The sequence below is a fragment of the Micropterus salmoides genome, unplaced genomic scaffold (assembly GCF_014851395.1).
Source record: "Micropterus salmoides isolate LMB-PRFRI ecotype aquatic unplaced genomic scaffold, ASM1485139v1 Ms_hic_scaffold_14, whole genome shotgun sequence".
Lineage (NCBI taxonomy): Eukaryota > Metazoa > Chordata > Actinopteri > Centrarchiformes > Centrarchidae > Micropterus > Micropterus salmoides.
In genome coordinates this window covers 14,650,112-14,673,450 of record NW_024040485.1, presented here as the reverse complement: position 1 = coordinate 14,673,450, position 23,339 = coordinate 14,650,112, and the positions used below count along the sequence as shown (strand labels likewise).

General features: G+C 40.8%; 1 protein-coding gene across 10 annotated transcripts in view; it reads right to left on the bottom strand.

Annotated features, from left to right (window-relative positions):
- LOC119902022 (adhesion G protein-coupled receptor L2-like) overlaps positions 1–23,339 on the bottom strand; it is a 124,231-nt gene that overhangs the window by 4,995 nt on the left and 95,897 nt on the right. For 4 of the 10 annotated variants that reach the window (XM_038717887.1, XM_038717894.1, XM_038717886.1 and 1 more), the window contains 15 exons: positions 22,538–22,638; positions 21,147–21,332; positions 18,946–18,984; positions 15,850–16,033; positions 14,182–14,304; positions 13,371–13,576; positions 12,675–12,848; positions 11,337–11,546; positions 9,911–10,131; positions 9,071–9,137; positions 5,748–5,839; positions 4,289–4,457; positions 3,100–3,228; positions 1,680–1,776; positions 567–692 (listed from right to left, as the gene is read on the bottom strand). In XM_038717887.1, coding sequence (XP_038573815.1) covers positions 567–692; positions 1,680–1,776; positions 3,100–3,228; positions 4,289–4,457; positions 5,748–5,839; positions 9,071–9,137; positions 9,911–10,131; positions 11,337–11,546; positions 12,675–12,848; positions 13,371–13,576; positions 14,182–14,304; positions 15,850–16,033; positions 18,946–18,984; positions 21,147–21,332; positions 22,538–22,638 — 2,124 coding nt within the window. The remainder of the gene's footprint in view (positions 1–566; positions 693–1,679; positions 1,777–3,099; positions 3,229–4,288; positions 4,458–5,747; positions 5,840–9,070; positions 9,138–9,910; positions 10,132–11,336; positions 11,547–12,674; positions 12,849–13,370; positions 13,577–14,181; positions 14,305–15,849; positions 16,034–18,945; positions 18,985–21,146; positions 21,333–22,537; positions 22,639–23,339) is intronic. The other 6 variants (XM_038717891.1, XM_038717895.1, XM_038717889.1 and 3 more) reach the window with 3 other exon arrangements.

Sequence of the window (23,339 nt, the reverse complement as noted above, 5' to 3'; positions counted from 1 at the left end):
CCAACACACTTAAAAAAGGAGAGAGTTAGATGAGAAGATACCACTCTCATATCTGTCCGTTTGAAATTAAGCTACAGGCAGCCGCTGGTTAGCTTGACTCTGTCATTTGACATCAAAATCCACCTATAAGCACATCTAAAGCTCACTAAGAAACACATTATATGATCAATTAGCACAAAAACTGATTTGTAAAAAATCTAATTCAACATTTTGTGCCCAGTAACTTCCCCATTGGTTACCTAGCAACTGCTTACAGCAAAGAAATAGTCACATAACACCCCCTCCCCATAAAACAGTGAATTGTTAAACAAAACAAACAAGATATAAACTATAAGTGATCTTTAAAGGTGCTGGTAGGTGGAGTTGCGATTTCAGAGCCAGGCTAGTTGTTTCCCCCCTTTTCCAGTCTTTATGCTATTCTAAGCTAACTGGCTGCAGCCTTATATTTAACTGACAGACGTGAGAGTGGTATTGATTGATCGATGTGTATTTTCCAAAATGTGGAACTTTTGCTTTAAAACAAAACGCACATCTAAACAGAATAAAGGTGGCGGGTGAATGTGCACCTGGGGAGTGAAAGGCCGGTGGAGAGGGAGTGTTGCACACCACAGTTTCAGCCAGCAGGTTGTTATAAGGGTTAGTGTCGTGGGTTCGGAGGAGAGGGTTAGTTAGGAGGTAGTTGCCAGTCATCCCTGAAATAACAGGAAGAGAGAGAGAGAGGGGAGGGGGAAAAAACAGTTGAGGAAAAAGAGCTTGAGGTACTGTACTTCATGGTCTGTGGTGGTGCACTGTGTCGACATAAACAAACACTGACATTTGCTGTCCAAAATCTGACACCGCAAAAGATTTATGACCTGCAATCTGTCTGCCTTCTATTATGGACAAAGCAGCCATAGAAACGTTGCAAGACATTATCCAAACAGTCTGCTGATGTAACTGACAAACAATATTGTCACGACAAGTGTTGACCAAAGCATAGCAACACAATCAACTCCAGAGTTTATGTGAAGCAAATTCATCTAAACAAACGCATCCAGTCGAGACAGTAGACAAAACATGTCTAAGTGGCCTGCCATGAATAATACAGTATCCCTATCATCGTCAGCATACTTGTGTAAATTCTCAAGAATGTAATAACTATCCTCAGTCATTTGGACAGATCGTTGAGACACTCTGCCATGTGTGTGGTTTTGAAAAAAACAAACTAAAACGATTCATAACTACAGCCAATCTGCACTGGCACAGTGTGGATCCTGAGCTCCCCCAGCCCTACCTTCATCCTGAGTTAGGAGGCTGCTGCACAGTCAGCCTCTCGAGTCATGCTCGTTAGGATTTGAACTCAAGTCCTCATCTGTAACATTTTATGCCACGCTATATATCGCACCTCTTTTCTGCCTCTATTCCTCTTCTATTTGCAAGATCCTAGTGAAGCTGGAAAGTGCACGAAAAATGCTGTGAACTTTGATACACAGGCAGCATTTAACACTGCTTTTTTTGATTGCTTAACAGTAAGAGAAACGCAACATTAAATCTGGTCTTATCTTCCTCTTTTTATCCAAGCTGCCACAGAGCCATGTAAGCTGCATCCATTGAAGTGTTTATTGTGAATTCAGAGCTTTGCTACAAAGAGAATAGCGTATGTGTCTCGTCTGGTGGCAGTGAAAGTAGCGGTTGCTTACCCTGGTTGAGTGTGGAGGTGCTGTTTATGTCTCCCGAGATGAAGGAGGACTCCGACTGCTTCCTCACAGTGTCGTTCCACATCCGCCTGATGCGGCTCTGGGTGGAGAGAGAAAGCAGCCATTGATCAGGGCTCAACATGGTGCTGCTGTTATTCAAGGCTTCGGGCCCCGAGGATTGAATGGCTATGTGGGTTCGTTGTATACAAGATTCAACAAACCCACTGCTCAATGACAAGGCCGTGCAACGGTAAAACAAAGCATGAGCTATTGATTCAACTAACACCAATAATTGATACTACGAGAATCTTACAGCTTGTAATATGAGAGATCTGCCCTGAGCTGCTCTTTTTTTCTCTGGACAGTTAGTGAAGAAAACACTACCAAATTCTCAGACGTCCTCGGTTTCTCTCTTTAAATAGGTTCTCTCTCCCAACCATGATAGGTATAAAAGAAAAGTTCATATATATATAAATACTAAACTACATTTCCTAATTCCCATCCCTTGTTATATAACCCCGTCAGTCTAACAGCTTTATAGCAATGTCAAACAGTACTAAGTGAAATATGAAATTTCAATGTTAAAACTGTGTATTTAGTTTAAAAAATCAAAAGGTTCTGCTATACAATCATAATAAGCAGATCATTTTGCATAAGGCTGGCAATATCCAATTTTTTTTATTGTCAACAAATCCTATGAAAAGACCAAAACCAACACTGTGTTAGTCCGTCTCTCAATACTTTGACTTCCCCAGCCTCTCTGTGGCTCTCACCCACAAGACCATTTGTCCCTTAGGACATAAATCTTTAGAAACGGGGGGGAACAAATACATATTTTTTTAAAAGGCTCAATGATTTCCTAAAGCAGCTGGTCCCTGTAGTTTTTTTTTAACAAACATTACTCAAACAGAAGTAAATAGTGCATTCGTTGGGGACTAGTCTCAGCTGTGAATTAATACACATTTGGTGCTCTAGTGAGTATTTACGGCGACAATATGGTGTATGTGGGGTCGACTCAAAATTAACTACAGCGCTCCTGTTTATCATAATGAAGGAACATGTCACCCAGTGCGACAGTGTGGCTCACTGATGTGTTTTTACAAGTTTTTAATAATAATAATGGAGCTCTAAGGCACAGAAAAATAAGCTACAGTAAATTAGGATGTGAATACACAGACAAAAACTTGTTAGTAGGATCAATTCATTGCTGTTTTTTCTTTTTTCATCAGATTTGTTGACAAGTAAAAACTAAAGAATATCACCAGACTTTTCCTTCAGATCTTTTTTTGCTAAAAACCAAAACAGCCCATAGAACACTGAAACGAAATCCCCTGACAAATAATTAATTGGAGTTCATTTACATACAAACCTTTTCGCACAATCCTAAACCCTGACACATCTGTTACCGGTGGTGTACACATACCTGTGTTGCAGATGAATAGCGGGCCGTGGATCGAGACGTGGCTGTCTTGGCTGAACTGTGGGGGCCCTCAGGCGGCAGCGCGCCGCAGCACTGGGACTGACGGAAACATTTGCTGTACTCTTTGCGGACCTGCAGAGGGACAACAGATCAGGACGGACTGAGTACACACAGAAAGCGTACCCCCCCAGCCAATCACAGGGCTGACACCTAGAGACAGACAACCCTTCGCACTCACATTCACCTACAGGCAATTTAGAGTCGCCAGTTAATCTAAATAGCAAGTCTTTGGATTGTGCGGGGGAACTGGAGCACACAGACACAGGGAGACAAGTCCACATCCAGCTGACCGGCCGGCAGGTTTGACCAAGTGGCGACAGTGCTAACCGCTACACCACCATGCCACCCCCCCATGAGAGATGCAAATCCCCAAATCTTTATCAAATGCCATCCAGCTGACAGCGGTTTAAATGCCATATCTGTGTGGACAGGGATAACAAACACCGTGATAACATATTGAAATTTTGTAGAGAAGACGCCCTTTGATATCGCTGTTGCTAAGTGAGAATGTGTAAAATATGATGAAATGCCTTGTGTAAAAACTCAAAATGTCACAATATAAATATTTACAGACCCACACCTGCAGTACGAGGATTAGATAGATGTGGAATGAAACAGGGAATTTTTGGCAGTGCCATGTTTCAATTATCTGAAAGTTATCAATTAATCTGCAGATTATTTCCTTAATTAATTACTCCATTTGTTTTGTCTATAAAATGTCAGAGAAAGAATACAATCAATTTCCTGATCCAAAGTCTAAAACCTCCCAAACCTCAATTTACTATATTTACTACTTAGCAACAAATGCTTGAAAAGCTGAAACAAGCTCATTTTTTTGTATTTTTGCTTACTTGAAAAGTGGCTTTTATGATTAATTCAGCTCTATTATACTGTAGATCAATCAATCACATTTTTTTTTATTAATTCATTAATTGTTTAGTCTATAACGTGAGAAAATAATAAAAGATGACACAAGGTGCAGCCTTCACATTTCTTGTTTTCGATCCAAAAACCAGAATGTTAATTTTACAGATATTGTTGGCATTTTTCCACCATAAACAAAATTAGTTGTGTAATTGATTAGAATTAATCCACAACAATTTCAGAATTGTGATGGAGGATGAAATCATACCTTTTTCTGGAGAAGGCAGTGGAAGATGAAGATGAACATCCCTTGCAGAGTGTTGAAGATGGTAAAGAGGTAAGCCATTACAATGGAGGATTCATTGAGGAAGAACAAGCCAAAGGACCATGTGAGCCCCAACAGACATAGTAAAGCAAATGCTCCCAACACCCACGACCTGCGAAAGAGAAAAAAGAGTGATATTAACTAGCGAAACAGCAAAACTGCAGTAAATTTCATCTTTGCTATATTTGACGACTTGTTAAAAAAAAGCAATACCCTCATTTGCTATTTTCCTTTAAGACAAGTGCATAGTGTATAAATGCTGATACAATGTTTTAGAATGAATGTGCATTCTGTATTTGACACCGAGTCAAAAAATATTTCCTTGCTACTCTTCGGAGTTGTTGGCTACAGAGACTGCAAGCGCAGCAGGTTTCTCCTTGGCGGCTTCCAGGAAAGCCTAGAGGAAATAAGATAACTTCTCATTTTCAATGACGACGGCTGGTCGTTATTGATACACGAGAGAAGTGAGCCATCTCGAGAGAGATATGACGAGCATCGAGAGGAGAGAAAAATTGGGACAGCGGCGTGTCACTGAGGGAGGATCCACAGAAAAACCAGAGGCAGTGCTGATTAGACTTGCTGATCCGTTTTTGGTGCTTTTTATACAAGAATACCATTTTTTGTCTGAATAATCTCACAAAATGCAACCAATTATTTCACCTTTTTTCCTTTTTTTTTACGTTACTACACTTGCCACAGAAACTAAACACAAAGCAGATTGAGGAAGACCCTAATTAATGACAGTTAATGAGTTTTGACTTCTTAAAGAGATAATGTGTGAAATCCAGCACATCCACAAATGCAGGTTTTCTGTGTGCTAAAAACAAACCTGAAAGCTTTAATGCCTCTTTTTTTTTTGGCTAAAAAAATCATGCGCCCACACAACATGTGTTGGCCTGCCCTCAAACATATTGTTGAACAAGAATCCAGGCATAGCAATGTACAGGGATTTGTGTCTTTATCAAGGAAATGCAGCCCAGTGGAAGCGGAAAGATGGAGGCGGGCCCTTTTTTTCCCGTTTTTACCATCTTTAAATCTACGAGGCATGTGGTTGAGTCTGTCGTCCAAGGAAGCCTGTAAACTATGCCAGCGCAGGTGCAAAAGGATTCCAAAGGTCAGAAATGCAGTTATGAAGAAATAAAAAAAGGCAATATAACCCTGCATAGTGCAAATACTGAAATCATAAACTGAACTAAAAAGGCACCACCTATATGGACTGAAATAAAATCAGAAAGGGAAAAACATATTGGTGTGGTCGGGTTTAAGAGAAGAGAAAATCAAATAAACTTGTCTGTCAAATGCAGCTTTTGCAATTTCAGAATTTTTTCTTTACACACAAAAGTGACAAACCACTCGCAAAACACACAGAGGCCACCTAATCTCCCAGAGCAACACCCCTCACCTGATACCCCCAAGCCTGGACGAGTCGGGTTTCATGGAGGTGGAGTGCTTCACCATTTTGAACATGGTCACCACCAGGAAAATGACGTTGACCTGTCAAAACAGACACGTATCAGGGTTAACAGACTGCATTCAGAAAGGTATTAGGCATTCAGATCCATTACTGCATCTAAAAGAAGAAGAATATATCACAATCACTAGTTAACAACAGAGGACTGACAAAATAAAAATTGTAAGACAATTGTCAAAATGGCACCGTACAGACTGACAACAAACAAAACAAACTAAAGACAAACTAGATACATTAATTAATGAAAACCCTGAAAACATTGCAACCACAAGGTGGCCAAAGTAGTCAACAGTAGATAAACAGTAGAGTGTGAGTGGATCACCTACTGCAATCAGGTCTAAACATATGGTATAAACAGGGACAGCTTCATTGATAACAGGGGCAGTATATCTAACATTAAGAAGACAGGGCTTGCTTAAGCATACCAAGTGATGAAATGTATATACACAGACCAGGTAACTTATTCCAATCTGCTGGGGCTTTAAACCAAAACGCTTTTGCCAATTGTTTTCTTAACACAAGGAATAGAGCTGAGCAGAGTGCCTAACTTGAACATCTAAAGTACAAGATACAGTTCTAAATAAGGACAACTGAAATGAATACATTTAAATGTAAGTTGAAGCCAGTGACTGTCATTGTATCTTTTTACAAATGGCCATTTAAGTGAATTGTACATTGTACAATGATGAGTGAGAAAAGCACAGCCAAGGACAATCTGCCTCTATAGTCTATTATATGCTGTGTTAAGTGGAACAAGGTCTGATTGAATGCGTTTTGATAGACAATATCACAATAGTCAAGGAAGTCGGAAGTATAAAATATATAAGAGTAGTAAAGATATGTACAATCAAGAAAATGTACTTCTAGTTTGCACAAAAATATCAGAAAAATTACCCAGAGCCCAAAGTGACACCCTTCACAATGCTTGCCTCAAACAATTTCAATTATCAAAAAAAATTATTGGAAGGAAAAGCAGCAAATCCTCACATTTGAGAAGCTGAAACCATGAAATATTTTTGCATGAAAAATGACTGACATTATTATTAAATTAGATGTCAATTGATTTTCTGCCAGTCAACTAGTTGATTAGCTGACTAATTGTTTCGGCTCTACTTGTATATCATGTTAGGTGGGTTCATCAATAACAAAGGATCATATTTTAAAATCTCTTCATATGTTTTGAATTCAAAACTCTTCATTTGTAAGCTGGAGTGCAATGTGATTGTAGCTGAGTGGAAGTATAAAGTGGCATGAAAAGAAAATACTCAAGTAAAGTACAAACACCCTCAAATTTGTACTTGAAAGTGTGCTTATTTACATTCCACCACTGGTTGCTAACCCCTGTAGACTTAGACTTTGACTTAAGAGTACTGCTTAATCTTTGGTGGTTTTGGCTCCATAGCGAGTGCCAACACCAGCATACCTTCACTGAGAGGAATAAGAAAATGTAATGCCTCAGTGCATACCATAAAGTACACTGCCTTCCAAAGAGAAAAACAACAGTAAGAGGTAAATGCTTTGGTCTACTTCACACAGCTCTCGCCTTCAACATAAGCTACACTGGAAGTTTCTCCTTCCTCTCTTGTTTGACATTATAGTTAGTCCCAAAGTACAAATCCTCACCGAATATGAGAATGTATATCTGATGATGTCCAAACACATCTGATGTACCGCGGACAAAAGCTCCAGAAAAATACAGAGAGGAAAAAACGGAGCTGAGTGCCATATTTTAGAAAAAATTTTTAGTGAAGGCAGGAAAAACATTTAAGTGATTCAAGCTATACGTCCAGAAAGGTTTCCATTCTCTCAGGATGTCTTTCTGTAAGCACTGGAGGGCCCGTGGCCTCTGAGGGAAAGGGAGGAGATGTTCTTCAATTTGGGTCGATACCATATTAAACCTTTGAAATGCACTTATGTAAATATTCAATGAAAAATAGGTATATAGCCGGATTTTATATGTTATTAAAAACTTCTATTCCATATCTGCTCCGAGCGTGCAGTTTGAAAGCGTGACCAATCTGCTGTACAAGAAGGAAAATAAACGTCAGAAAGCATGCGCTAGCGAGAAAACAAAGCATAATGATCTCCATGTAGCGCTCTCAGTTTATCAAATACTTCATTTTCAATTCTTCATTCACAAATAAGCAGAAAGTCCTTGTTATATCCCATATTGATGCCTTCTGAAAAACTACAAGGCAACAGAAAAAGGCCTCTTTACATGGAAACAAAGAGAGTGTGAGTGGAAAGCAGATGGGAACCAACAAGGGAAGATGGAAAAAAACGAGTGGCTAAGGACACAGAAAGAGGCTTTTAGATCACAGCTTACAGTAATGCAGAGTTTTGTCTCCCAGCCACTGGGGCTGATCTGTGTCCCCATGAGTCAAGTGGCTGGAGATGCATTTAATGCAGCCGCAAGAGATGACACAGATCCAATGAGACAGACAAGCGGACAGACAGCGAGGCAAGGACGCAGTAAGGTATTCTGCTGAGGCACACTACATATGGACTCCCCCTCATGCCTCGTCTCCAAGGGGCCGTCCTCTACAATATTCAGGTCCCTCACTTCCCTGCCAAATATAGTGAAACAAAACCAGCACTGCAGATGCAGCGCTTCTCTGGGTTTTACATGTATTTACAGCCTATGGACAGATTTACCGTATGCGCCTATATGGAGACACAGTTTGTGTTTGTTCAGGGCTGGGTGCAGGCGTTCCTGCATGCATGTGTGCGTATGTGTCTATGTGCATTGTGAACAACCAGCCATCATATGAAATATTAAAAGGTGAAGATGGAGATGTCCGTGGCTGGGATTGGCTGGGGATGTGTCATGATCCTCAGCAAGACTATGAGCTATGGTAATGGTTGTCTGGCCCACCCACTCATTACTTCCATGTTCGACCCCCCACCACCATCACCCTTGTTTTCCCACTGAGCAAATGACCTTCATGCCTGAGATGATTTTTCCTCCTGATTGCTGGAGGGGAGTATTCTCTACAGCAAGGACCAAACAGCTTTAAGTTGTTACCGCTCACCAATTCTGATTTCAGAGGATTTCATAGCTGAGTGGACAATGATGTCCTCGTGTCAGCTATAATGGGACCACTTTCCTTTCATGCAAATTGATCGGAGAAAGCAGAGTTAAGAGGCTGCCAGCACTGACAGTAAGAAAATCTATGAACTGTTTTCAAAGCTTTTCTTTGAAAGATAAAAAAGCAGAAAAAGTTATCACACACGTGCACAAAACTACAACTTACCACAATTATGAAGGTTACGGGTCCAATGAAGCTCCAGATGAAATGGTTATCAACCCTCAGCCAGCATCTACAGGGTGCAGAAGATGATACTCAGTCCATTAAATCATCTCATTGCCAAAACAAAGTTGTGTCTCATCGATCAGGGCCCAGCAGAGCTGGCTGGATGATAGGCCACAGCAACAGAATAGAGACTCTTCTGACCACAGAGAAGAAAACCCGACCTTGAGGGAGTATTGGCCGCGTGCCATGAGAAGCTGCAGTCTAAAAGCCAGTGGTTATTGGACTCATGACTTCACAGTCTGCAAATGTCTACAAATGTGGGATGTCGGACTGTGTACCAAAGACTCTGAACAGTAAACAATGTATTGTAGAAGAGAATGAATTGCACCTCTGTCTCTGTTTATCACCAGGAAACAGAAATGAAGTGAATACTATAGCTATAAAATAGAGTTTGAAAAAAGGCAGTTTACTTAAATCCAATAAATTAGAGGATTGCAGTCTTACAAATCATAAAGCTTGCTGCTTGGATGAAGACCAGAGGAGAAGTGCATAAACTTTTAACTGACAGGGGCAGCAATTATCCACATGCAAAGAATAAAAAACCAGCAAGCCAGTGCAGCAAGCCAGCACATTCATTAATGCTGCGGCTTTGCTCGCAGCCTCTTCTTTTTGCTGTGACAGAGTGTAAATTTGCCAGGGGGAAGAGGTGGACTACTCTTTGTGATATTACTATCATTAGCACATGTATGCATGCTGTGGGGGTCTGTCTTGATGGGGAGAAGGGAGGACAAACACTTCTCGTTTTTTTATGCCACAACAGAAGAATCTCTGCACACTTACGCCCGCTGTGTGCCGTAGCTCCTGTAGTCGATGGCTGCTGAGATGCCCACCACCACAGCCGGGATGAGGTACCCAGACACGTAATAGTACTTCCTGCGCGAGAACTCGCTCTCGAACACCTCAACCAGCATGAGGTACAGCTGCACGCCCTCCAGACACATCCAGGCGAACGCACCCAGGAAGCAGAAGTGGAGAACGCCGGCGATGATGGAGCACACAAGCTGACAGGAGGACATATGCAGGGTTAGTTGAATCTGAGTTACTCAGAATCACTTTTTGGTACTAGTCACCCAGACTGTAATGCTTTTGCTTAGATTTTGAAAGAAGGACCAGGTAAACCCAGCTTCACTAGATTACAAAGTCTATGGGTTCAAGCAGTGGCTCTGTTTGCAGCTGCTCTAAACAATATTTTTGATTGGATCAAATGACTACATGTAATGTGAAAGGGATCAACTGAGCTTATTAGCATCTTTCAGGTCAATATTTTGGAAAGCTAAACAATAAAGGCAGCTCTTTTAAACAAATACCCTTTGATAAACCTACTTTGCGCTATCTGCCAGGAACACAGGGAAACTTAGTTACCAGCTGGTGAACACACTGGAGCATTAAGAGCCTGATATTTCCCCCAGGAGTTCGTGGAGACAAAATCAGAGCTAAAAGGACAGTGATTATTGGCCTTACATTCATCAGGTGGACAGAAACAATGCTCCAATTGAATGTTAATGTTGCTAATGTTCTTAGGAAAGAGATTACAGTATTTGTGGAAATACATATTTGGTAAAAAAAAACCCAAAAACATTAATGTTAGACCTAAGAGCATCAACACTTGAGAATTTGATAATGTGTATATTCCCACCCTAAAAGGTACAGATCCTATAACAATTCACTAAATCAGCTAAGCTAACTATCAGTAGCCCACAAACAGCATACAATATTATACATACATATACACCCATCGATTTTTCCTCATTCTGGGTGAGTGGAAGAGGGTGGGTGCATTGTTAAAATGTACTTTGTCCCACTAAGCTTTCTTCAAAGCCATAGCACTTTATTTTCAGCTTTCGGTTTTTGTGAAGATCCCAACGTTTCTAAAGATAGAAATGATCTAGGAGAACAGTGTATAAAACCATGCAGTGAATGTTTCTTTTTTTGATAAAATGGTGCAGCTGTTAAAAACAAAACAAAAAAACCCCGAGTTGAATAATTGAATATTTCACTGAGAATCGCAGATCTTCAAATGTTGGAACAAGCATATACAGAATAGATATGTGGTATTATAATCTAATGTAGATTTATTGCTATCTTTAAAGACACTTCAAGGGAAATTGAAGGAGGAATTCAAGTGTTTAAAGGTTAATCACAGCATATGAGCCCATTCATCAGTTGCATGAACATTAAACCCTCTGCAGTATAATTTCCACGGTACCTTTGGTTCAGTCATGTTGATGCCCACAAGGTAGACGAGCTCGCCAATGAAGAGGTTGAGGCAGAGATTTTTATGGATAGTGTTGCGGTCACTTTGCAGGCCTCTGAAGAAGCAGAAGGTGAAGAGGCTGATGGCGAGGCAGACAAGAGACACGGCGATACCCATCCGTGTGATGACGGTAAGAAGAAGCTCGTGGACGCTACCATCCCCCTACAGACAAAGAGAGTGACCTTCAACTCCACACTTTTCATATTGATTGGTGGCATTTTATGACGTTGTCATCACCCAAAAAATAATAATAATAATCCTTGAACAAAGACTTCAATTTGAATAAAGATGATTCCAGCAAGCAAAACCCATTTCAATGTTGGCACCTGGCTATTGTTTTAAGACACACATGAATAATAGGGAACCTATCCTTTAACCTGATCGTACCTGATGACATCTGGCACTCAAACTGAACATGCTTAGATCACATCACGGGGCCCGCGTTGCAGAAAGTGACATCAGCTGAAAAACTGCCACAAAGACAGAGCGACCAAGTAATGTGATGTCCCCATGTGGGTTCCCTTTTTGAGGTAAAATCTTGCCGTGTTTCAGAAAATCTAAAACTGAGCATGTTTCAAGATGGGCACCAGGCATATGTGAAAATAGCAGACCATGCAAAATATCACTCAAGGACATGGTGGTTGAAAGAGAGGCAATTCCTTCTGCGATATTTGTAATTTTATTGAGGGCAGGAGTTGCAGTTGAGGTGATGTGTAGGGAATTGGTGTGAGGCTAAGCCTAGCCTCGGGGCTCTGGTTTCAAGCTGTGGTTAAGGTTGAGGTTAAGACAGATGACAGGGACAGAGTTCATGAGTTGGGACATATTATTAAAGCAACCACAAACTTATCCTCCACATTTATTACTGGCTAGGTCCTTGCTACACATGCTATTTATCATGTAATTGGATTGTAATTGCATTTTGCGACCAAATAGATCCTACACCACTTCAAGAGAGGTGGAAACATAAGTTAAAGCTGAGGTTGTACTGTTTCCCATGATTCTCAGGGACATACGCATGGTGGACGATTAGACATGAACCATAGGTAAAACATAATTATTTCTGATAACGGTATGACACTTCCTGTCCTGATCCACATTTTCACTCTGACAGCCCAGCTTCCTTTCCTCCACCTCTCCCCTACCTTCTCCTCCAGCAATAATCTAATTAATTTCCGCTGAAATGCCAGTCTTGTTCTTGCCGTGTGTGCACAAATCTATCAACAAGACGGGAGAACAACTAACTGAGACAGAAAAATAGCTTGTGCAAACCACAAGGAGAGGGCCACTTACCACATTTCCCCGATGAGCCATGAGGATGGCAAAGTTGGTCAAGTGACTGCAGGAGCAAGTGGTGTGGCTCTTGTTGGTTTCCAGCAGTTTACAGCCCTGAGTGGACCAGTATCCCATCATGCTTCGCTCTGAGTAATTCCAGAAGGAACAGTTGGGATTGTAGTAGTGCTCTTTCTACAAAACATAAACAGAGAGAAAGAGTGATGAAACATATATGAACATGCACTGCAATATGAATGACTGTACACAGGCACACCTTGTATGTTTCATATATATAACTGGAAGAGACAGATGTCAATGCACCTGATGTGTAGACTGTGTGACTTTATGTGTGCTTGTTTCACCAATTAGTACCCGCGCAATTAAAATGATGTAAGATTGTTGGGAGAAAAGGGATCTAAATATATAAAACTGAATCTTAATTTGTTGAGGTTTGAGAAGGGTTACTATGGCAGTTACCAAGCACAAGGCGAAACAAGAGACAGAAAACGCTCAAAGTGATTCTCTAACTCTTCTAGTCTACATCGCTGATTGGTGCTAAATCACCACCCATGACACACTAGCATAATATAGATCTCTTTACTTTTTTTTTCAACAGTAACACATCAAACTGCTGTCCTGGCTGTGCAGACGTTTGAGTATTTTAACAGCCCAGCTGTATAGTGCAGACTGGGGGAGTCTCAGGAGGAGGCTTACATCCAGGTGTTCCAGTGTGAATATCACAGGGTCGGCCACAAACACACGGCTGGACTCCTTGGTTATAGAAGCTGACAGGATGTGGGAGTTGACAGTGAGGGAGAGGTTGCGTTTGTTCAGGTCCCCCATCCCCCTCAGTGTGGCGTTCTCAGTGCTGAGGAACTGACCCAGGTGTTTGTAGAGCACAAATACCAGCTTGGCCACACCTGCAACCGGCAATAATAAGTCATCAGACATACAGAGGGAGCATAAACAAGCAATGTTCAAATGATCTAGATATGGAGGCGTGCCAAAGTCTGCTTATAGTCCTCAGTGGCCAATTGAGGAACTCCTACAAAATGTGTATAAAAGACATCTCCCCTAGCTTGGCTTTTACATTTTAGCCTTATTTCAGCGATGCATTAAAACAAGATTTTTAGACAATTTTTAATCATATGCGCCAGTATATTTTAACTTTGGAAACATCCAGGCTAAGCAAAACTAATAATCAGAATCAGAATCAGGTATGTGTACACATACAAGGAATTTGACTCTAGATTGTACATTGCTCAGGATGTGCTTACTCATACAAAAATACAAAATCACAATAATAAGTATAAAATAAAGTCAGACACAGACTTCAGTGTAGACAACACAAATATACACACTATGAACAAAAACAATATATTGACATATTGACAAATAGTGCAATGAATAACCTCATGCCTTTAGCTCTATAGTTGATACAAGAGTGGTGTCAATCTTCTCATCTAACTCCCAGAAAGAAAGTGAGTTTGCGTATTTCCCAAAATCTCAAAATGTCTGTTCTTACCATTTTTGCTGTTGACTTTGACCGTGTTGGAGGAAAGCTGAAGAGTCGCTCCACCCTTGCTTGTCTGAGGAAACCTGAAGTCTTGCACCTGACCATCGGTGCTCAACACGTACACATCCAACACTGTGATATGGTAGAAGGTGAAGGGAAAGCGAGAGAGAGAGAGAGAGAGAGAGAGAGAGATGTATTACTCATTTCAAAAGCAGTACATGGAGTTTCATACAACTCTACCCAGCAGGGTATGCTTAAAGACTCGAGGTTCATTGTACCAGGAACAGAATCCAATCTTATTGGCAAGACCCCGTAGAGTCATTTACTTAAAAAAACATGTCACTAAGCTGTTGGTTGGCATTGAGAAAGCCTCCGAGGCAAGAGCAAAAGAGAAAATAACAACAAGGGCGGCGATAGAGGATGAGCAAATGCAAGCACACAGCCTACTGCAGCATGAATGTCAAATATTCATAGGATCAAAAATATCATTGAGCTTTTACTTTTACTTTTTCTTTCCCCTGTGGGTTCAGATAACTCTGGGCTCGACGAGCAAATCTCTGAAAATCCTCCAAATTCCTGCAGCCCCTCTCTCCGGTATGCCAGCTGCCGGGTGGTGCTCCCTTTGATGTGTGAAATTACTGAAGGGTCAGGAGGACACACGTATCAGCACACTCCCTCCCATCAGAAACGGCCTCACTTCCTCAGATAGATGGCTTCTGACAGACGGAGATGAGGAATTGTTCTCTAGTTGCTCTCCCCCTCTAGTTTTTAGCTCTCTCTTTGCTTTCCCTCCCTTTTCCCTCGTCTTGCCCTTGATGCTCGCCTGGAGGTGCCATTTGGGCTTTCGACAAACTGCTAATTAGGAGCAACAATCATTTTCACATTTTTTTCAAACTCTTCAAGGGAGGTCAGATAAACTGTTCTCTAGGGTTGTGTGTTTCTTCATATGGTTGTATTTATGTTTCTCTGCTGGAATATTATCTCTATTGTGCAGATAAGCGAGAGCTTGACAAGCTCATAAAAACTGCCTGAATGCGGTGATTAAGTAGCCAATATACAGCATATTACACAATGTATTAATCGGTGCTTTTGGTAGAGACAGAGCAACTAGTTCTTATCAGCTTAGCTAACTACCACTTAATGGGAAAGGCTTGGAGAGAACAGATAGAGTGCTGTGTGAATGGAACAATGACATTCAATTGGTTTCTTTGTTTTCCCCCAGAGGTCTGGACAGTTCATCTTGCAGCACACATTCAATGAGGTGACTTTACCATGCAAGAAAAAGATTAAAAATCAGTGAGGTATAAGACAAAAAGGTTGAGTCGGAGACCATAACCATAGCAACAAAGAGCTATGAGTAGAAATATGACAGTTCACTGCATAAAGGTGACTTAAATGAATGAGATCATGTTGCAAAAATATTGCCTATGAGGATACACTAGTTTTTTGTTTTTTTGGTTCTGTTTCGCTAAATCTTATTCACAAGATGTGGCCATTTTTAAAATGATATTCTCTTTGATAAAAAAAAACAACAATTTTACCACTGAGTTTGAAACAATTTTACTGACAGGTGGTGCACAGCCAAAAAAGAAATATAACTGTCAGCATCATAAATTGTGACTGACAGATGTGTGCGTGTTGTTTTATCTGTTTTACAGTTATCGGAGAGGAACTTACTGATATTCTCTGCCGGCACTTTTACGATCGCCGGCTCGATCAGGTTTTCTGCAAGGACAAAGGCCCCTTCCTCCAGGGTATCCAGTAGCATTGTGGCCGCATGACTTTGTTCTGTGGAATTCATGTCTTTCCAGGATTTCAGAGCTTCTGGCCTCAAGAGGTTGTCAACAGTGTCCACAATTGCCTGTATCCATGGAGACAAGTGAAATGTCAGCATGCTGTTTCTTCCCATCATAACTTCAGTTTAATAACAATGAGCGGGGACTGGGCAGCAAATGGTAAAAAGGGCATGCATGGCCAACAGTGATAGTAGCAACAACGAGTGAAACTGAAATATCAAGATCGCTCCTGCTGAAGACACAAGGGTTCAAGGAAGTCAGGGGTAACTAAAATAATAATGATGATAAAAAATGCAGTATGTTTTATTTAATATTCTGTTTACAGAAAATAAGCATAATCTGAGGAAGCCTCTTTTGGACCAGTTTCTTTATTGAATAATGTAAAAATGCTTGAGGGGAAAAAGAAATACAAACCAAATGTGTTTTTCCCTTCAATGAATGAAGCTGTCTATAATGCTGAATTCACTGTTTAAAGCAGCTATTTTCCAGCAACAATTATCACCATGAACAATATGCTTATTTCCCTAACAGGATCTGACCATAATGGCCTTGAATACCATTCTCCTGGAGGTAAGAGGGCATTATCATGAAATCCATGTCCAAAATGGCCATCTGAGTCAAGATTGGGGGAACATTTCTGCTTGTTTTCAATGGCAATCCTTTCATTTCCTGCTTTCTGATAAGCAGTAAGAAAGCAAAACATTCCACAAAACCCACACAAGTATCATATGTTGATAAAACAAGACTTTCCTGTGACCCTTGAAGAGTGAGTTCATGACTCCTGCGTGACACAATCAACCACAACCTTGCTAACTTTCTGAAATCCCACTAAAAACTGACAGTTGTACAAAGATCCAGAATCTAGAGCAACCTTTTGGTATGATAAATCAGAGTGACAATTTAACCATAGGTGCCATTAACCACAGCAAGGCCCACCACAATAACTGTAATTAACCACAACAAGCCCTTGCTCACTGTACCAATTAGTCACAGCTGTGATTATCCAAAACACTAATTGACCACAGACAGGATTATCCGTTTGCCTGGAATAACAAGAAAGGGCATCAACCAAAGTCTGAACCAATAGATGATTAACCGCAACATTTAACCACTGAGCTCATATCAACCACAGCAATGATCACTGTATCCAGACACAGGGCTCTCAGCGTGTCTTTATATCACGGGCCTAGTACAGAAATCAATCTCTGTGGCCCTAACCTTGCAGGCAACTAGAAGCTTGCGAGCTGTGACTATGATGGAAGTTAAGTGTGTGTGTGTCTGTGCAGGAGAGAGTAGTGGCTATTACAGGGTCGGAGCCATTACAACCAGACAGACACTAAATGGTCCCCCCCCCCCCCCTCCCCCCCCCGGTGAGCCATCCTCAAAGGAACCATGAAATCCAAAAGGGGAGAAAAAAAGGTCGGAGCTGTCTCTAATTTGTGTAGCACAGAAAGAATCAGTGTTCAGACTGAATCCTCTTTAATTCTCGCCTGGGTGGAGGTCACTTTACAAATCACAGGGGTGCTACCAGCGGAGCCCCCCATGGCTCGCTCTCGCAAGAGAAAACAAATCACGAGCTCGGTGAACACACCAGTGAACACTCAAACAGCGCTGACTTCAAGATGATGAACAGAGACAACCTAGAACCCAAGCTGGCAGCCCTGTGAGGCTGTACTTACAGTAAGAAGTGCTTTGAGCTAAATGCTAACGTCAGAATGCTAACATGCTAACAAATATAATGCTCCCATACAATGCTGCGTGTTAACATGCTAACATTTGCTAATTAGCACTAAACACAAATTACAGCTGAGGCTGATGTAAAGTGAGAGTGAGAATGTCTGTGCCAAAGTTTATTTAAAAAAAACATTGAATAGTTGTTGAAATATTTTACTTAGAGGGGAACTGGTTTTACACATGAAAGTCTGTTTACAGGTCTTGGAGAGCCATAGCGCACTTCATAAGTGAAGTAAGTTGTATATTGCATTTTGTCGCTCCAGAGAGAGTGGCACACAAGTTTGATAAATTAGAAGAGAAGTCGGGGTATCACCAAAGTCATTAGGATGCATCCTCTGGGAATGAATGTCTGTACAAAATTTCATGTTCATCCAAGTCCAGACAACAGCAGTATACATAATCCATCATGAAGGAGTCATGAAGCTAGCATGCCTAAAAAGACATTTCTAAATCAGTTAAGGGAAATGATTGCCCTTTTCTGTCAGTAAAATGAGACCTTAAGTAAAAACAACCCAAACTTATAGAGAGCCCCTGCGAGCCACTCAGAAATACAAAATCAGAACATTTGTTTTATGCAATGCAAGGCATCTCCTCTCAAGTGTTTACACCCTGCCCTTGTCTTTCAGCACAGCCTACCCAAGGAAATAAACTCTGCCACAGCACAGGAAAAGCAAAATGTCTGGGGAAGAGACTGAAAAATCAGAATGGATCACAAACATATTAAGGGGCTCAGAAATTAATCTCACAGATAAAACACAACTGCAACATGAGAGAATTTTTTTTGCTAAGGGGACAAGGGATACTAGAAATTGTACAATGTAAGCAAGTGAAAATTGAACACGCTGCCACTTTGATCACACTTCTGGCTGACAGGGAGGTGCAATTACTACCGTGGGAAGGCAATTATTCACACAACTTATAAAAAGCAGACAAGAGAGATGGGGAGAGAGAGAGAGAGAGAGAGTGGGGGAGGAAGAAAAGAAGAAGAGAGAAAAATGAGAAGTGATAGCACACAGAGGAGGAAAAAACAGGACAAAGAGTGATATTGACAGGATTGGTGTAAGACAAGAGAACAGACAACTGACTCAGATGAGTGAGCAGCCATATTTTGTACAAGCAGATTACCAGGCACATACTGTAACAAGACAATGAAGGACACAGAGACAGTTCTGCATGCTGCTGGTCAGGTGTTGGGGATGGGGGTAAAAAAAGTAACATGGAAAGCCTACAGTAGTAGTTATACCTTCATATACGCCCTGCATGTCTTCTCTCTTTTTTGAAGCTTTTCCACACAACAAGAGGATCAAGCACAAAAGACAGATCGTTGGAAGAGGTGGTAAGAAAAGAGGAAGCATTAAATCATGCCACTTACCATAAATAACAGAATTAATGAATAGAAGAAAAGGCACAGTTCTATAAACGACAACTATAAAATGATGCGATAGCTCTAAATGCTTTTGGGGGGGGGGGGGGTTTGTTTGAATTCTAAATATGAATATGGATCACATAATAGCGAGGGGGAAGAGATGAAAAATGCACAGCAGTGTGGAGGAAAAAGTGCTGAGACCAGATTCTGATGCTCCCTATTAGTGATGCTTTAAAATACATTGAGAAGATAAACAATGTAGGATGAGGTCATTTGTACTTCATGGCATGGAGAGGATAATATACCATTCGCACTTTTTGTTGGTCTCTTGGCATTAAATAAGTTGCCTTCGCCTCCTAATTGAGTCAAACCAGAGAAAATCATACATACACACATACTGTAGCTCTCACACAGAAATGGAAAACAAAGACATAAAATGTTCTTGCTATCCAGACAACCTCCACATCATAAATACCTCTAGCAAACACACACAGGAATCAAAAATGTTTCTTCAACCAGGACAAAATTGCTCCCAAGGGCTGCATGAAATTTAAAGGACCATACCAGTGTCTTTGTAAAGCTGATTTCTTGGCCATATATATGTATACGTATGTGCGCGACAAAGGCTGCAGATAGGTTAACAAAATTAAATTAACAAATACATTAAAATTAAATTAAAATATGAATTAAACTAAACATTGAAACTAGCTAAAAGTAGCTTCTTTAAAGTGCACCACCATGTCAAAAGTGTCCTCTGTTGCACCTATAACCACACCCAACAGTGATGTCACAGGGTACTGGGATACACCTGTACATCACTGCAGAAATGTTAAACTACTGGAGTGCAGCAAAAACAAGATTTTCAGGGGCTGTATAGTTTAAGTATAAATCAGTCAGTTTTCATTGCTGAAAAGTTGTAATAGCTGTAAGGAAAAACTGCGCTCTACCTTTCTCTTACAATAAGTAAGCCATGGTTTCAAAAAAAGGTCGGGGTTTAGTGGAGAAATCGGATTAGTGGCCTGCTGCACGTATATGTGGTTTCTTGTGTGCAAGTAAACATCAATGTCTGCATTCATTTTTGTCAGAGTTGCATTATAGTTGCGGAGTAAAGTAGTGCATACTTTTTAAGTCAAACTGCACTAACAAGCAGCAATAATGTCATTTTGACATTAATGCGGACTTGATGTTCACCACATAGGACTGCACAACTCACGTTTGCTAATAGATTTTCATATGAAATGATTGAAAAGCAATGGCTGCCTGGAACAGGAGAAAAAAACAACCATAAAAAAATCTAAAACTCAGCAGCTTGCTTTGCAGAATATCAAGCTGTGATGTAAAGTGTATGTGATTTCTAAAGAAGACAATAAAAACAACTGGTATGGTCCTTCAACTTTTGTCATTGTTGCTTGTAATCAGCCATGGTGTTGTGATGTACAACTCACCCTAACACTATCGATCCCACAGTGAGAAACCTGTTAGCTCTTATCTTCAAATGCACAATAGCAATGTATCTGTCTGAACATTAATGCACAAACGACGGGCGTCATGTTGCTGCAAATCACCTTGTTTACAGAGCAACTGTTTTGTAGAAAGTCTGAACAATGTAATTTTTCAGACTGTCACTCATTTCTTCATGGGACTGCCAGCAGCTGAGAGATGCAGGTACATCTTATGCCTACTCTTTTTTCGCCGATTGCTTGCAGAGGCTCTGGGGGAAAGTAGTTCAACACTTGTCAGCAATGAAGAGTTATTCTTTGTGTTGGTGGGGACCTCATGGCCATTAGCTCCTTAAAGGTAGAACTGCCAGGTGAGCCTGTGCTTCCAAAGCCAGTAATTACCAGCGAGCTGTAGAGGAATGAGCCTCCCCTGAGGGCTAGACCTGCCTCCCAAGCCCCCTCACCTGGGACTTTGTGTGTCCATGAATGTGTGTTTGTGCATGTAAGTGAGTGCATGCATAGATTTGTGTTTGTTGCATGTTGGTAGGTGTCCTGCTAATGAATATCCTGAGTCATGCTGACACAGAGTTGGGCCAAAAGGGGGACAAAGTTCAGGCCAGAAAGGAATTTTCACAGTACCTTGTTGAAGCTGCGTCCAGCTGAGTCCTTCTCGCTGGGCCTAAGCTCCTGCAGCTGAGCATCCAGGATATCCACGAGCTGCTCCATCAGGCGCACCGAGGAGCTGACGTCTCCGGCAAACACCGGGCCCTGTGTGTGGCGTGCCAGCTCATTTGCTAAATTAGCAGCATTTTCGCCACTTCGAATCTAAAAACAGCAGCGAGGAAAAGATGGGGGTGTCACTGATCCATTGCGACAGTGCTTATTCAGAAGGAAAGTCAATGTGTGCAGAATTAATGTAAATGTGAAGATTGCATGTTAAGCAGGGAACATAATAGCATAACTGTAACATACGTGCTGAAGAAAAGAAAAGAATAAACTGACTTAGCTGTGACCCAATGTCATACTACATACTAATTATATATAGTATATACTATGAACTAATGTTTATGGTATGATGCTTTTGTAGTTAGTGTACAAGAAATCAGCATACTTTTCCTTTTTGTACTGTAAGTGGAAATGAAACAATACATGCACAGGCATCAATCAAAATGCTACTTCGGAATTCCACTGCCAATTAAAGTTCACATAGAGAAAGTTAATGCAGCGATCATATCTTATCATCAAGTGGCCAAGTGGGAAAAACATTCATACCATTGAGCCTCAAAGGTGTAATTCAGAGTTAGAGATACCAGAAATCTCTGACAGCTGCAATATCTCCCACTTAGCAAAAAAAATAACTACAGAAGTGTCAACAAACCAGAGGCAATTTATTTGAATTTTTGCAGCTTCTATATGTTCTTTGTGCATTGCCTTTTGGGTCAACCACACACTCAAACCTGCATATAATTAGTAGCATAGTACGGACTTGGGGCACAGTTTTTCATAAAGTCATGTCTACATTTCCAAAAATGACCACTGCCAAAACTCAGGAACCCTTTACGCTGCACATGGAAAGTGTTATTCAGGTTAAGAGAAAAAAAGCATCTCTTCCTTACAATGCAATATGTTGTGTGTTTGTGTTGCATTATGGTCCGTTCAGGCAACTGAAACTGGTATCTGTGCATCTACATTAGATATCCACCTGCATGGCTGTTGAACATCAAAGCAGTAGAGTGAGTGAAGAAAGAAGCTTTGGCTCTTTGATTCTCACTAACTGACTGCAGAACTTGGCATTTATTCCTGATGTTTTAGATAGGTAATTTATTTCTGCTACCATGCTGTACTTTAGCTTCACTTGAAAAAAGCTAAAGTACTTTTATATGTAGCCATGACCAGTTCTCTGGTGGTATATATAAAATACACCAAACCAGCAAAAAGGTAAAAAAAATAAATGCTATAGATGTTTGTCTTTAGCCGTGTAACATCTTTGTTTGCTGCTATATTTTGTAATTGACAAATTTCTGTGTTACCTTTTGTGCCACTTGAGTCACCCAGTGGGAGGTGCAGTTGCTGAGGTCTGGGCCTTTTGAGCACCAGGTCCCGGCCACAGTGCAGAGGAAGGAGGCGATGCCTGCAGTACCACAGAATAAACATGACAGTTGGAGAGAAGCCAAAAACATTGCTCAGATAAAGTTTCTCCTGCTGATCCTTCATTCATACACACTCTCTGGTGCAGGAAACTAACTGTTAGGCATGAACAACCATTTCTAAACAATTTGAAAGCCTGCAAGCTTTGTACAGTCTACACAAACAAAAAAGATAAATGTAGAAGGGACACTAAAACACTATCAGGTTTCTACATAGCTTGGGCAAAACTGACAGAAAAAAAACCCCCAATGGACTCTGGATTGTAATTGCCTGTAAACATTTCAGAACTGTAAACATTTTATATGCTCCCAAACTATGCTTGTCTAAATAAAATACAAGATTAGTCCTTATGAGTGCCTTATCACTGACAACAGCGACAACATATGTAATCGAAGACACATTCCCTTTTTACCCCAACATTCAAAACATTGTCTCTTTTTTGCTTTCATCCTCCAATAGCCCTGCTTTATATTTTGACAGTTCTGTCACTCTCAGTGATAGGGTGTTAAGGTAATTTGTGAGACATTCCTGTGTGAGTGTCATTGTCAGCTGAACTGGTATAACGATCATCAGCAGAATGTTCCTCTTAGTGCCGACTTGCTACACTTACAGACACAAGCAATTTTAAATGTGAGAAATAACTGTGAATATACTGTCTGGATGTAATTAAGATTAATTAGTAGA